General features: G+C 50.3%; 1 protein-coding gene across 1 annotated transcript; it reads left to right on the forward strand.

Annotated features, from left to right (window-relative positions):
- The first annotated feature begins 560 nt into the window (after nt 1–560).
- Nucleotides 561–15101, forward strand: LOC127585930 (LIM/homeobox protein Lhx9-like). The gene is made up of 7 exons (XM_052043683.1): nt 561–723; nt 3039–3117; nt 5565–5791; nt 7423–7625; nt 9391–9755; nt 10655–10848; nt 12321–15101. The coding sequence occupies exons 3-7, from the start codon at nt 5660–5662 to the stop codon at nt 12603–12605; spliced, it is 1179 nt and encodes a 392-aa protein (XP_051899643.1). The 5' UTR covers nt 561–723; nt 3039–3117; nt 5565–5659; the 3' UTR covers nt 12606–15101.
- Nucleotides 15102–16288: the final 1187 nt, after the last annotated feature.

Genomic DNA, 16288 nt, shown 5'->3' on the forward strand with positions numbered 1-16288 from the left:
CACCTTGGCTCTATCCCCTCCATCTCATTCTCCTTTTACTGACTCACCTCTTTATTCAGGATCTCAGTGCTTTGGGGCTGACGCTAACTTTCACTGGATGTTCACTGGATGTTGAAAGTGTCCCTGGTGGTCCCTGCCATAACAACAAGGTCTGGTGATAACAGTGGACACAGGGACGAAGCAACTCTGGGAGATTTCCTCCACACATTATTGAAAACCCTCTGCCCAAGTATCCCTCTGGTAAAATACAATCTTATTGACATTGTGGTGAGAAGGAGTGAGCATTTGCTAACACCCTGTGGATAAAGGCAAGGCTTCAAGTCCAAGGTGGCCAATGCCATGATATCAGGGGATCTCTGAGTGATCGTCATGTTCCAGCCCCAAAATGGTTAAAGTGCAGAGCATGGCAGGTCAAATTATTCATGGTTCACAGGTCTCTGTCACCCTCCCCCAGTGAACCAATCCCACCAACAACCCAACATCTCCCAAGAGGCGCAATTACCTGTTAATGTGTCATCCGCCACTGGGCATCTCCAGGGACCTTCCAGCAACCAATAGGCTCCCTGGGCCTTGTAAATGTAAGCAGGTGTGCGGAGGCGACTGGGCTTCCTGGGCAACCCGTGCCAGTCGGGAGGTTGCGTCAAGATCCAAAGATCTCTGTGCCTCAACAAATCGCTCCCACTGAGTCACCGAGGTACTGGGACAGCCCCCGAACAGTGGCAGGTATGTGACGGTGATTTCTTGCTTTAATGTTTCGCCTGTCCTTTCTTGATATTATTTCTTAGTGGGTGGGAGCACACGCCAGATGAAGCCATGTTTAATTAGTGGTTATCAAAGCAAGATTGCGGGAGACCTGTTGAATTAATTGCTCAGACAGATGGCTTTTGTCTACAGTTGGCTCTGGTTTTATTATCTCAGCATCTCTCTGTAGTTTACAAATCCTCTCCTCTGCTTGGGGTGCTGTGAAATCTGTTAAGCATTTCAAGTTCAATCAGACCACCCCACTTGCTTATAAGATTTACCATATTATTGCCTCTGTTCCTGGGTGTTGCCATCATCCTCCTCCTGTATAAAATCCCTCTGTTTCAGTTCTTGGAATTAGCAGTATTAATTAAAGGGATGTTGTCTGTTTCATGCCTGGGCAGTTACTTTGGTGGTGGTGGGTTGATGGTTTAACCAGCTCTGTTGGCGTACCCTCAGCATCCCCAAACCAGGAAGGGCTTTCTGTGAGGTTTCTTCACCTCGCCCATCCACCCCTATACAACCTCAGCTGCCTGATGTCATAGCTTGCTCCACCAATCAGGTCGATCAGCTTAACCAATTGAAAAGGAGCGTTAACCAGTGGCAGTGTCTAGACCTGGGAGGAGATGGTTCTCACACCTCAGTGCTGCTTGTAACATGTGAGATTTAGACCGTCTTCATTCATATCAATGGGGATCTCAAAATCATGTGGAAACTCCGGGCTCCCCAAAGTCTCCACCCTGTCCTGCGGTGCTGACCCTCAGTGTGGCCATCCTGAGGCACTGACCTTCAGAGTGCGGCCGTCCCGTGGCACTGACCTTCGGACAGTGTGGACACCCTGCGGCACTGACCTTCAGAGTGCGGCCATCCCGCAGCGCTGACCCTCAGAGAGTGCGGCCACCCTGTGGCACCTACCCTCGGACAGTGTGGCCGTCCCACAGTGCTGACCATCTGAAAGTTGGCGATCCCTCAGTGTTTCCCTTCTCACAGTGCGGCACTCCTTTCACACTGCCTCCCTGGCCATGCAGTGATCCCTCAGCACCACCTTCCAACAGTGTGGTGATCTGTCATTGCTGCCCCCTGGACAGTGCTCCTTCAGTCCTGTGGCTCTGTTGTGGGCTGGATGGGGAGTGCAGGCTCAAACCCACACTACCTGGCTTTCTAGCAATAGAGTGGGTCACAGAGCTTCTGCATATCCTGGCTGGTCAATCACACAATGTGGGTACTGGGGTCAAAGTCGAGTTCATTGTCATGTGCACAAGTATATATATGCCCAGGTGCAATGCAAAGCTTATTCGCAGCAGCATCACAGGCACATAGCATCATATAAGCAGCATTCACAAGAAAACATAAATTATGCACAATTAGAACAAAAAAACAATGTCCATTTAGTGCAAAGTGATTAAAGTGGTCATAGTGTTGCTGTACTGAGGTAGTGATTAGCATTGTGCTATTGGTAAAAGAACCAAATGGCTGATCGGTGTGGGAGCACTGTTTCCTGCAAGTCTGCTCTGGGCCGGGTACTAGTGTGTCAGTGCAACTCTGTAATGCTCCCAGCTGACTGTGATATCTCACAGCCTCCAAACCTTCCGAATACAACAAGCAGAACTGAACCAATGCTCAGGCATTAGGTCTGTACCAGTTGTCTCGGGGGAGGATCCGTGGAGCATGGGGCTCTGGTATCAATGATAGGAAGAGGGGTGAGGATGTGGAGGAGCAGGTTCTCAGATGCTCAGTGCTGCTCTGTTTTGCAGTTTGTTTGTGAAATCTGGGTAAGATGAAGGAAATCTGTTGGGCCTGGATCTGCAGGATAAAGAGTTCACAATACTCAGATAGACTTTCCTCCTGCAGGAGGCCAGAACCTTTACAACACTCCCTAAATAGAACTTGTGAAATGCTCCCTGAGAAGCACTTGTGAGACACTCCCTCAGTGCTTGTTGTTGACTTGCAGTGAGCCCGTCCAGAGGAACAGCAGTAATACTTTCTCTCCTTTTCTCTTTCTCTCTCACTCTTTCCCTCTCTCTCTCTTTCTCTCCCCCCAGCTCTCCCCCCACCTTCCCTTCTCCCCCTCCCCCTCCCTCTCTCTCCCCCCTCTCTTTCTCTCCCCCCTTTTCCACCCCCACCTCTCCCTCTATCATGTACATACTTCTGACATATACTATCTTAACTTACTGATGTGACTCCTGTATTCTATTTGTTAGTTCACTGCTATATCAGTGGCATGTCAGAAAATGAATTTATTCTGTTGGCTGTGGTTCACTGAGCACCATCCCTGTCTCTCCAAATCTCTCGAATAGGATTGTGTTTCCAAACCCCTCTCCAGAGACTTGAGCATGTGATTCCAGAATGAGGTCTGCACAGAGTGTGGTATTGAGGGTAAGCTGCTGTCTTTAGGCATTGGTTAAACTGAGGCCTTGTCTCAGGTGGATGTAAACATTCACCACGCCAGGATACAAGAGCAGCGAGTTCTCCCCAGTGTCCTGAGACCAGTATTTATCCTATTCCCACTTAAATAGATTTTCTGCTCATGATCATGTGGCAACTTGTGGGATCTTGTTGTGTATTAATTGGCCGTTACAATTCCGACATTCCAGTAGTGATTACATCTCAAGGACTGGACCTGGATGCTACTGTGTGTCCTCCCTGCCACCTTTTCCTCTGGGTCCCCACAATGCAGCGGAACGCTGCTGTGAAGTGTATTGGTTACCATTCTGACACATTCTGGGATCTTGCTATGCAGCATGTCAGAAACTCAGGGATTGGGTAGGGTCACCCACCGCTCTCCACCCTTGTGGGGTCTTGCTGTTCTTCCCATCTTGGCCTACGTTTCCTGGACCCATTTCTGCAGACCCCAGTGACACGCTGTGCAATCCCTCTGGGAGTGAGAAATGGTAATGTTAAGGCAGGTACCTGTCCCTTCATTGTCCCCTGGGCCACCCTGCTAAATACAGTGTCTCAGTGTGCCCCAGGGTTTGGTGTGAGGGAACCCATGCACCCCGGCTACAGCACCCAGCTTCTGACATGGAGGTGGTGGGGGAGGGCGGGGTGATGCAGAACAAAGAAGGAAGCAGGGGAGGGCTGGCACTTTCCAAGGGACTGGAAGCTGTCTGGCAATGTTGGAAATCTTGAAACATTCCAAAGGCTCATGAGGGGCAAAACTGAATGAGCTCCATCGCGGAGGGGCGATGCTGAGGGATCTCCACTGCGGGGGGGGGGCAGTGTGAGGAATTGTCATTCTGTCAAAGAGGCAGTACTGAGGGAACGCCTCTCTGTTGGAGGCGTAGTGCTGAGGGAGCACAGCACTTTTGGTGAGGCAGCTCTGAGGGAGCTATCTTTCAAATGGGATGTTTATCCATGCTCCCATCTGACCCCTCAGCCACTTCTGGAGGAGAGAGTTCTGGAGTCAACAACCGTCAGTCAACCACCAAACCATCATTCTGATGTTGCTGTTTGTGGGAGCTTGCTGTGCACACTCTGCCTGCCTCTAATAGAATAGTGAACATATTTTATAGGTTCCTCTGTGGTTCTGAAGTCCTGTGGGATGTTCTGTGGAGGTGAGCAGCGATATAACAATGCATATCTTTCTCTGATCTCGTGGGCTGTGACCTCATTCTCCCACAGCACTGGCAGTTTCACTGTGAGGATCCCAATTATAAAGGAGTTTGAGCAGAGTGGAAAGGGACACACCAGTTAGTGTTGCCACCTCACACCCCCAGGGATCTGGATTCCATCGATATCACAGGACATAGAACAGTACAGCACAGGAACAGGCCCTTCGGTCCACAATGTCTACGCTAAACACAGTGCCAAATTAAACTAAATCCCTTCTGCCTGTACATGATCCATATCCCTCCACTTCCTGTGTATTCATGTGTTTATCTAATAGCCTCTTAAACACCACTATCATATCTGCTTCCACCACCACCCCTGGCAGCCTGTTCCAGGCACCCACCACTCTCTGTGTAAAAAAAAATACTAGAATATATCTCCTTTAAACTTTCCCTCTGTCACCTTAAATGCATGTCCTCTGGTGTTTGACATTTCCTCTCTGGGAAAAAGATTCTGGCTGTCTACCCTATCTATGCCTCTTATAATTTTATAAATTCCTATCAGGTTTCCCCTCAGGCTTCAATGCTCCAGAGAAAGCAACCCAAGTTTGTCCAACCTGGATTAGAGGGTAGCTCATAACCTCTAATCCAGGCATCATCCTGATAAACCTCTTCTGGACCCTCTCCAAAGCCTTCCCATCCTTCCTGTAATGGGGTGACCAAAATTGCACACAATACTCCCAAGTGCAACCTAAGTTTTATACAGCTGCAACATGAATTCCTTACCTTTCTACTCACTGCTCCATCTAATGAAGGCAAGCATCCCATATGCCTTCCTTACCACCCTATCTACCTGCATGGCCACTTTCAGAGAGCTATGGACTTGGACTCCAAGATCTCTCTGCACATCAATGCTATTAAGGGTCCTGCCATTAACTGCATACTTTCCCCTTGTATTTGACCTCCCAAAGGTAAAGTTTGTAGTTCTTGTGACCCCATGGGTTTCCCCTGTGTGCTCCAGTAACCTCCTCCATCTCAAAGGATTGTAGGTGGGTTAATTTGCCACTATATATTACCACTCAGTGTAGCTGGATGACAAAAGTATCAAAAGAGAGTTGATGGGCATGTGAAAGACAATAGGTTGCAGGGATACAGGGGAATAAGGAGAGGGGGAGTGAGACAGGATTGATCTGCAGGGAACTAGCATGGACCCCAAAGACTGAATATCCTCCTGCATTATAATAAGTAAAGTCTGTGTTTGCTTCCAAACCTCAGCTTCCTGCTTGTTTCTTGGAAGGAAGGTACAATCTTTGCCCAGGCTGTGGGCACATGAGGTCTGCTAACATCACCACTGCCACAGCACCTTGGCAATGGACGGAGGCTGCAGCTTCCAATACTCCTCCATGTTGATCCATGGATTCCCTGAGGAAGAAATCCGGGAGACTATGCTGGAGGAAGGGATTACTCCACATCAACCCAGCCTGCATTTGGACATGCAACAGGTAAGTGACATCCAATCATCTTCAGTCACAAGGGTGCAAAACTGACTGACTGAGGAGACAGGAGCTGCTGCATTGCTTGAAGCACAGAACGAGGTCACTCAGCCCATCGAGCCTGTGCCAGCTCATTGAAAGAGCTTCCCAATTTGTCCCACTTCCCTACTCTTCCCCAGTCCCTGCACCAATCTAATCCAAGAGCTCCTGGTGAATCTGTGTCCAACAGCCTGTCAGTGTGTTGCTGTGTTAGATGAGTCTCTTTAGGTTCCTCTGCTTGTCACTTTAATCCTGTGAATGTTGATTGCCAATGCCACCTCTGCCTTTAACTTTACACACATCTCCCATCAAATCTCTGGGAGGAAAATGGGAACAGGAGGTCATCCAAATGGCAGAGCAGCTATAAGAAGCTGGTGAGATTGTGATTTATCTGTTTGTGAACTCTACCTTCTCTGACCCTCAGTAGCCTTACTATCTGCCAGTCTCAGAGAACATAGAACAGTACAGGAACAGGCCCTTGAGCCCATGGTGTCTGCACCGACCATGATGCAAATCCAAACTAATCCCATATGCCTGCACACGGTCCATATTGGAATTGGTTTATTATTGTCACTTGTACTGAGGTACAGTGAAAAATGTGTCTTGCACACCATTCGTACTGGTCAATTCATTACACAGTGCAGATACATTGAGTTAGTACAGAGTGCATTGAGGTAGTACAGGTAAAAAGAAACAATAACAGAGTACAGAGTAAAGTGTCACAGCTATAAGGAAGTGCATTGCAGGTAGATAATAAGGTGCAAGGTCACAACAAGGTAGGTTGCGAGGTCAAGAGTCCATCTCAACATATAATGGAACCGTTCAATAGTGTTATCGCAGTGGGATGGAAGCTGTCCTTGAGCCTGGTGGTATGTGCCCTCAGGCTCCTGTATCTTCTGCCTGATGGGAGAGGAGAGAAGAGAGAATGTCCATATCCCTCCATTCCCTGTTCCTATCTGAATGCCTGTCTAATGTTGCTCATATCTGCTTCCCCTGGCAGTGCGTTATAGGCACCGAGCACTCTCTATGTAAAAATAAAACTTGCCTTGTAAATGTATTTTAAAGTTTCCCCTCTCACCTTAAGGTTATGCCCTGTAGTATTTGACATTTGTGTGAGATTTCCAAAGTGCATCACTCACCATCCCACCCCATGGCCCAGCAGAGTTCTGGGTTCCACCTCCCCCTGTGTGAAGGTGGGACTCCTGAATCTGCTGTCGAATGACAGCTATTGAATTTTAAACTCAAGCCCCCTTGTTCTGGATTCCCCCTACTGCCACCCCCCACCCATCTCACTTTCAGATTGACAAGGATTCCCTGTCAATTCTAATCCACTACACTTGAGGGAACACCAGCCTCAGGACCAATCCCATTGACACCAGGATCAGGCCAATGAATCTGTGGCCCTTGTCCTCATAGCTCCTGACCAGGGACCAATGTCATCCAACAGCACTGTAGAAAGGTGAAAGACACGCACCTTTTGCTTGCCACCTAAACGTGCTCTCCAGTTACTCCTGCCCCTCTCCAGTGTTCACTGCCACCTTTTCTATTGTCCCTGTACAAGTGTCCCACCCTGGTTTACCTCCTACTGTCCCTTCCATCAGGGAGTGCCGCCGGACCTCGCTTTGAAGGCCGCAGTGTGTGCCGGCTGTGGAGAGGCCATCTATGACCGCTACGTGGTATTTGCGGTGGACAAGCCCTGGCACAGTCGCTGCCTGAAGTGCTGTGTTTGTGACCTCATCCTGGGCTCTGAGCTCACCTGCTTCTCCAAGGATGGAGCCATCTACTGCAAGGACGATTATTACAGGTAAAGTGCAACACCTGTGCCCCAGCCCCCAATGCACACTGGCCCTAGGCCCCTCATACCAAACTAGGACCCCTCACACCAGGCCAGGACTCCTCACACTGGTCCCAGAGCCCACACCCTGGACCCCTCACACTGGCCTCGGTCCCCTCACACTGACTATGATCCCTTCACAGTGGCCACACATCCTTCACACTGGCCCCAGACCCCTCATACTGGCACCTACCACCTCAATACTAACATGGTATGGTAGCAAATACAGTTGCTACTTTAGCCCTCTGACAGTGCAGCACTCCCTCAGTACGGTCTGATGCTCCCACACCACTGCCCCTCTAGTAATGTGTTCCTCCCTTGGCATTGTGCCTCCAGCAGTGCAGTGGTCACTTGGCATCATCATTCCCCCAATGCCGTGGTGCTGTTTCTGTCCCTCTGGTATGGCACCCCCTCAATACAGCCTCTCTAACAGCACAGCACTCACCCAGTATTGCTGACAGCTCATTATCTCCACGGTACTGGCCCTCCTATTGGACAGAGCTCCCTCAGTTCCGCCCATCGGACTACAAGAGCTCCCTTAGCATTGCCCTTTCAACAGAGCTCATTCACCAATGCCTGTTGAGCCATGGGACGCTTCCTCAGTACAGCCCAGCCAGTTGTGCGGAGTTCCCTCAATACCGCCTATCAACTATGCAGTTCCCTTAGCACTGCCTGTCCGACTGTCCTGAGCTCCCTTAGCACTGCCTACCCAACTATGCAGAGCTCCCTCGGTATTGCCTATTGACTGCGTGGAGCTCCCTTAATACTGCCCATTAAATTGCATGGGGCTCCCTCAATACTGCCCATTAAACTGCGTGGGGCTCCTTCAGTACTGCCCATTAAACTGCGTGGGGCTCCCTCAGTACTGCCCATTAAACTGCGTGGGGCTCCCTCAGTACTGCCTATTAAACTGCGTGGGGCTCCCTCAATACTGCCCATTAAACTGCGTGGGGCTCCCTCAGTACTGACCATCTGACTGCACAGTTGGTGCTTCCCCTCCAACAAGGTAGAATTTGACCTATCCACTGCTCCATTGACCAAGTCCCTCCCCTCTGCTGTTCCCCAGCCCCCACGTTTGCCCCTCTTCTGAAGACCACCTGAATGAATCAGACTCTTTGTGACGTTGGTGTCTGATTTGTCCCCAACGAGCTTCAGATCTCATATCCGCACTGTTGCTGTTGCCTATTTCCAGTCTTGTCCCCTCTCTCAACCTTGTTGTTGCCTGTCCACTGCCAAAATCTTCAACCACATTGTTGTTGTTCCAGCCTCAAACCTGGATAGCTCTCTTGTTCTGCTCTCCATAAACTCCAGATGCCTGGCACTCTACTGTCCGTGTTCTTGCTCTGAGTCCTGATCCATCATCTCTGTCCTCCCTGATAGGCACTGCCTTACATCTTTTAATATTGTCCACCTTCTCTGCCCCTCTCTCTTACCTCCTGCAGCCCCTACAGCCCTCCAGAATATCTTGCCCCATGCCTGGAGCCTAGACAGCCATGCCTTCAGTCTCCTGGGGTTCCCAGTGTCCCTAAATAAATATACAGTATGTATTCCTCCTCCTCCCTCCTCCTCACCTCCTCCTCCCACCCTCCTCACGCCTCTTCCCCCCTCCAAGACCCTCCCTAGCCTTCCCTCTTTGATTGGGCTGCCTGATATTCCTTGCCATGTCTTGTGGTCAGGCCTCAGTTGGAGCAGTCCTGTGTTTCATTGTGTGAGACACTTGTGTTCCTTTGTGCAGGAGGTTCTGCGTCAAGCAGTGCTCCCGGTGCCAGCTGGGGATCCTGGCCTCAGAGATGGTGATGCGTGCCAAGGAGGAGGTCTACCACCTCAGCTGCTTCACCTGTGCTGTGTGTGGACGGGCGCTGGTGACCGGCGACCTCTTCGGCACTCGCCATGGTTTGGTCTACTGCCAGGAACACTTTGAGCCTCCGGGCCGGGAGGAAGACGAGGCGCGGCTGATGGACAGCTTGTCCGACCTGGCCCTACGGGGTGACGAGGGGATGGAGGCAGACCGTGGGGACGCCGAATGGCCCAGGCAGAGTGGCGGCGGTCGGAAGCGGAGAGGCAGCAGGCTCCAGAGTGAAGGCGATGACTTTTATCCAGGTGTGTTCATGTGGCCTTGGAAACACCAGCCCGGGGTGGGATAGATCTGTGACACTGCACCCTGTCTCCCACCTCCTGGAAACCCTGTGTTGACTCCATCCTATTAACCCCTTCACAGAGCAACGGTCCCACCTTCGGCAGTCCAGCTGTGCAACTGTATCCCTTTAACCCATCACAAGGCAACGATCTTGCCTTCCGAAGTGCAGTTGTGAACCTGTATCCTGCCCCCCCCCCCCCCATCAACTTGCCCCACCTTTGTGGATGACTCCATCCTCCATCCCATTAACCCCATCACAGGGCAATCTGCCATCTCCCATCCCACAAATCCCTGGGACCCGTCCCCACTGCCCTTCCTCCTCATGTACTCTGAACCACCTGTGTAGAATGATACTTTCAGATGCATTCAGGATGGATTCACATTGCCTGTTCTCCAAAGGTCCCATTGTGAGATTATTAAATAACTGTCTTGTGTTCCCTGGAATGGAGAAGATCAAAGGGTGATTGGACTGGGTTTTTCTCATTACTGGTGGATAGAGCATTGGAGGGAGAATCTGGGACAGTCAGAGTAAAACCACTGATGGGTTTATGATCAGAGAAAAACAGTAAAACCATTGATCACTCCTGGTTTTGGAAAAACATCGGTGAGAGCTCAAAGTGGGACTGCTCTGCCTCCTACCAAAAGTTCTCTCGGCGGCTTCAATGGCATTAGATTTCTGATTGATGGTGTACCCAGTCAGCCTCTGGGGAAGGGGGGAGGTGGGATCGGTAGACGGGGGTGGGGGGTGGGGGTGTAGATGGAGAGGGATCAGCCGTCAGCCATGGTGTCACAGATCGAGGGGCTGCCCCTGTTCCTCGCCAGTGGTGCCTATGTGTCACATGTGGTTCTGTTGCAATTTCAGCCTACACCGAGGGGGAGCAGCCCCTGGGGGAGCCTCGCTACTCTGGTCAGCAGAAGGCCAAGCGCATTCGCACCTGCTTCAAGCACCATCAGCTCCGCACCCTGGAATCTTACTTCGCTGTCAAGCACAACCCAGATGGCAAAGACTGGGAGCAGCTGTCCAAGAAGACAGGGCTTCCCAAGCGAGTGCTGCAGGTGAGTGCCGGACATTGGCTTACCCAGGGTGCCTGTGGGTGACTCCATCCCATTAACCCCACCACACAGGAGGCTGTCTCTCCCTCCCCCCAAGGTCCCTGTGGGTCCTAACCTGTCCTCACTGATGGGACTACATGTCTAACCACTAACAACACAGCAGTACTGCGCTTAAATCCCACCCATGCCTTATCCTAACAGGAATCCATAGGGAATTTATGGAGGGTTTCTTCACTGATGGGTCAGCTCACTCTTATTGGGGGCTAGCTGTGCACACACTGGCTGCCAGATTTTCTACAACAGTGACTGCAGTTTGCAAAGGTATGTCAATGGCTGCAAGGTAGTTTGGGACATCCTGAGGTCCATTAAGTGTAAACCAGCTCCCAGTAACATTATCTCATCAGTCTCATTCCCCGTCTCTCTCCCCGTGGCTCTGCAGATTATATTCCCTCATTACTGATCTAATTCCCTTTTGAAAGCCCTGACAAATTGTTTCCACATACCCACCCTCCAGGCAAGTTCCAGACTGTCGCCAGTCTCTGCATGAAGAGGAATCTTCTCGTATTGCCTCCTTGTATATCTTGTGGCCCAAACTTTAAAACTACGCTACTGGTCCTTGAACCATCTGCTATTCAGCCCAGCTCCCTTCTGTCTGCTGTTCAGACCCAGGGCATTCATCTGCATTGCTGAATTTTAGAACATTTCCCACACACGTCCCCCACCCTTGAAATCCCAGGTGAAACTTGCTCGATGTGATTGGAAGATCCCAAACAAACAATGTAAAGCCCAGCTAGTGAGGAAAGACTCTACAGCCCCAGGATGACCCAGACTGCTTTACACCCAATGACATTTCTTTTCAGATTGCAGCCATTGTTGTAGGAAAGATGACAGCCAGTGTGTGCAGAGCAAAAAGGTCATATTATTCTGTAATGTAGGTTAAGCGATAAATATTGGCCCTGGCGAGAGCTTGCCTGCTCTTCCTCCAAATAGTGGTCATTTTATCTGGGGGCTTTAGTTTAACAGCTAATCTGAAAGACATCTCCTCCAGTAATGTGGCACTCCCTCAGTACCGCAGTGGGGCATTGGTCTTGTGCCTGTGTCTCGGGGTGGGGCCTGAGCACAAAGTCTCTGACTTGAGTGCTGGCAACTGGTGTGGTTACAGGCATGAGGAGACAGGTGGGATGAAGTGGCGGTGGGGTGCAGGGCTTGAGAGGTAGGTGGAGAGTGAGGCTTGGGATGCATTGGTGGGAGCTCGGATGAAGTAGAATGGGTGGCAGTGACATAAGGGGATTGCGAGTGGTGGGTGCGGTGGTGTTTAGGTGGGTGGTGTTTATGTGGGTGGGTTGGAGGGAGGTAAGAGTGAGTGAAGTGAAAGGGGATTGGGTGGTGCAGTAGGTATGGATGGGAAGGATGTGGATGGGTGAGGGGGGATTGTCATTGTCCATATACGATGTTGACGCCCCATTTCCCTGCAGGTTTGGTTTCAGAATGCCAGAGCCAAGCTTCGAAAGAGCCTCCTGCAGGAGGAGAACACCGACAGCGACACCGTGCCGGACACCCAGGAGGCAGCTCGTTCCCCGAGCACCCAGCAGACCCCAGGACCCCTGGGCCCGCCCAGTCCCCTCTTCTCCAGCCAGGGCAGCTCACCACCTTGCCCCCTTCCGCCACCCAGGCCCACCATGGCGCCCATCTTCCTGAACATCGACCCCAACGGGCCTGCTGATCCCCTCCAGACCATTGACCACACCAACCTGTGCTGACGGCGGCTTTTGGTGTCTGGGATCAGCCAGTCAGATTTGGTGGCTCCCGGCCTCTCACACTGGGAGGGTAAACCTTGGGGCATTTAAAGGGGGAGGCCGAGATTTCACAGTGGGGAGGGAGGGGAGGGGGGAGCATCTGTGTGACGTGAAAGACTTAACGCTGAAACTCTGCCTTTGACCAGATGGGGCATCAACATATTGGGACCGACAACATTCTGGGGACTGAACAACCGCCAGGCAGGAAGGCCAACCCTCCAGTCTGTACACAATGAATTCCGACGGCTCTTCTGAGGCACCTGGTGAGGGCCTAGGATTAATAACCCACCACCCCTCCTGGTCCCTAGGACCTGCACCTGGGGTCCCTAGCTCTCCGTCTGTGCTGCAGGAATGGAACAGGGACCACTCTCTCCTGGAACCCTCCCACCAGTGTCTCAGGGTTTCCAACTTTCCAGGTTTTCCCAAAGCCCTTGGCCCCCAGAAATTGTGGGGTCAACCTGTTGGACAGTGGTGGTTGAGAAACTCGGCAGAATCATCAGACCGGCAACTACAAGCAAATTATTGGCTGTTTGCTATTTTGTTTAGTTCTTTAGGTAGTATTTAAGTTGAATCATTATTAAAGTCTTGGAATAACCAGGAACTGTACGAAAGAAGGAACTTAAATCAATTTCTATCACAAGGTGAAAATGTATTAGGCAAACTAATGGGCTAAAGCTGACAAGTCCCCTGGAACTATGGCCTGTATCCTAGGGTCTTAAAGGGAACAGCTGTAGAGATAGTGGATGCAATGCTGTAATCTAGTTCTTTGGACTCTGGAGAGATCCCAGAGAACTGGAAAAGCAGAAGTGTAACTCCATTGTTTAAAACAAAAGGAGACAGGTAATTTCCTGTTATAATTCCTATTAACAGGAAATTATAGAGTGGTTAACCTAACAACTGTCCTTTGGAAACTTCTGGAATCTATTATTAAAGAAATAATAGGACATTTAAAAAATTATAGGACAAGCATAATCAATGTGGATTTAACAGATTTGCTAGACTTCTTTGAGGATGTAACACAGTAGATAAAGGGGACATTAGATGCAATGTATTTCGACTTGGGATGATAGGGTGTGGCATAAAGGGTTATTTCACAGGTTAAGGGTGCAGGGGTTGGGGCATGGACAGGGGATTGGCTAACAAATAAAAAATATAGAGAGTTAGGAAAATTAGATCATTTTCAAACTGGCAGTCAGTAAGTAGTAGGGTGCCACAGGGATCAGTGCTGGGGCCTCACCGATTTACAATCTGTATCAATGTCTTGGATGCACATTTGCTGATGAATCAAAGTTAGGTGGTTAGCAAATTATGAGGTCACAAGGTGCCTGCAAAAAGATGTAGATGGGTTAAGTGAGTGGGAATATGTACTTCAAAAAAAGAATGAGAAAGCAAATTATTTTTAGGTAAAGTGGGGTTACAACATATTGCAGTACAAAGGGATGTGCAAATCATCATTATGAAACACAAAGGATTGGCATATAGATACAGTATGTAATTAGGGAGGCTAATAGAATATTAGCCTTTATTGCAAGGGCTATACAGTATAAAAATAGGGAAGATTTGATGCAAGTTCATAGGATGCTGGAAAATCTGCACCTTGTGTACTGCATGTAGTTTTGGGTCTCCATATAAGGAAGGATATTTATACATTGTATAAATATGCAGAGATGGTTGATTCCTGGGATGGAGGGGTTGGTGTCAGAAGAGAGGTTTATATCCACGGGAGTCTTTAGTCTTTCTTAGGGGAATAGACGAGGTGTTTGAGAAGATATTTCCTGTGTCCACCATTAGAGACAACTTGCAGCAAGATCTTTGGTGAGATATTCAACAGGTAGAGTGCCCCTTCTATTAGAAAAAGATAAATTATGTGTTGGGAGTCTTCTGGTGAGCTGCATGCTGTTCTACTGTTAGACTTTGCAGTAAGATATATGGTGTCTTAGTGAGGGACAAAGTGAATCCCCTTTTATTAGTAGGAGCTATGGGTTGGTGTATTGGTGTCTTGATCTGAGGAGTGTGACAATAGTCAAGAGCTCCTGCTGGTCCCATTCTGATTTCACTGGGCAGTTGTCGGAACCAGCAGCTATCATCTTGCTGTATAATGGGTTGATCTTTAACAGCAGCATCCAGTCAGGTGGTAAAAGACAGCACTCAAACAGTTACTGTCAGTACCAGGTCAGACTGTAACAGGCAGCACTCAGTGTGATAGGCAATATTCAGTCAGACAACAACCGCTAGCAACCAGTCAGAATATAACAGACAGCATCTAATCAGGCTGAAAGTGACAACCTCAGTCAAACCATAAACACCAGCACCCAATCAGAGTAACAGTACCCTCTGCCTCGATTGTTCTGCAGTTGCCAGCACTTTGCCAGTGATTGACATGATCTTTCTCTGCTACCCCAATCTGTACCTTTATGGCTAATTCTTAAAGCCACTACAGTAAAACCTGTTGTCTTTCTGAAAGTTTGCTGTTGTTTTGGATGTTCTTAAGTGAAAATGTGTCTCCTGTCTGTAATCAATGTACGGGGTGTGTGGGGGTGTTGTCTGAAGGGCAGGGTGGGAGCAGGGGTGGTGCTGGTGGTTGGGTAGGGGCAGTGGGTGGCGTGATAGAGTGGTGGGTGGTGAAGGATGGTGGACAGTGAATGTGAGCAGTTAGGAGAGGTAGTGGGTGCTGAGGGAAGGTGGAGGTGGGTGGGAAGGGGTGGAGGTGGACAGGGAGGGGTGAGCTGATTGGTGGGAGACAGTGGGAAGAGGGAGACAGATGTGAGCAGTAAGGGGCAGGGGTTTAGCATGGGGAAAATGCAGCGGTTGGTGGAGGACGAAGTGGGCAGTGGGGGATGTGGGTGGCAAGGAGTGGCAGTGGGTGGCGTGGGCCTGTGGGCAGTGAGCAGAGGTGGGTGGTGGTAGGTGTGAGCAGTGAAGGGAGTCAGCGGCGAGGAGCAGAGGTGGATGGTAAAGTGTGGAGGGTGTGGGATGCCGAGGTGGCGGGCAGTGGGCGGGGAGCAGTGAACGGCGAGGGGTGCTGGAGGTTGGTGGTAGGCGAGGTGGGGAGGTGCTGGGCGGCGGTCAGTGGTGAATGGCTGGAGGCGGGGGAGCTGGTGCATCAAATGTTCTCAGTTACCAGTCTGTGAACGAATGAGCGTTAAACCGCAGGATACAGACGTCCAATAATAAAGAGGAGTCTGCTTTCAGTCCCTGCGGCCATATTTGACGCGATCGCCTTGCAATCCTTCATACAAGCCGTACTGGTTTATACTGTGTGGGAAACAACGTTTCGCAGGCAGAACCCCGTCCAACAGAGTGAAAAGACTCCGCGCTCTCCCCAGCTCCTACTCGGTGATCTCTCGCCCCCTTTCTCCCGTCCCCCTTCCCAAAGCCATCTCTCACTTGCCTCCATCTCTCCCCTCCCGATCTCTCTCCTTCCCCATTCTCTCTCTCTCCCTCTCTCCCCCTCTCTCCCTCGCATCTGTTCACCTTTAGTTATCGCACTGCCGACGCGTCTTTGCGCGCCTGGAATCGCCGCTCTAAATGTCCTCGCTTTTCCTCTGGTTGTGTGTGAGCGGTGGCTCATTAAGTCGTCCCCAAAGTCAGAAGGTGGAGTGTTCAGAGAGCCGAGCACAGAGTGCAAGCTGACACTTCATTGCCAC

This window comes from Pristis pectinata, chromosome 34, assembly GCF_009764475.1.
Source record: "Pristis pectinata isolate sPriPec2 chromosome 34, sPriPec2.1.pri, whole genome shotgun sequence".
Lineage (NCBI taxonomy): Eukaryota > Metazoa > Chordata > Chondrichthyes > Rhinopristiformes > Pristidae > Pristis > Pristis pectinata.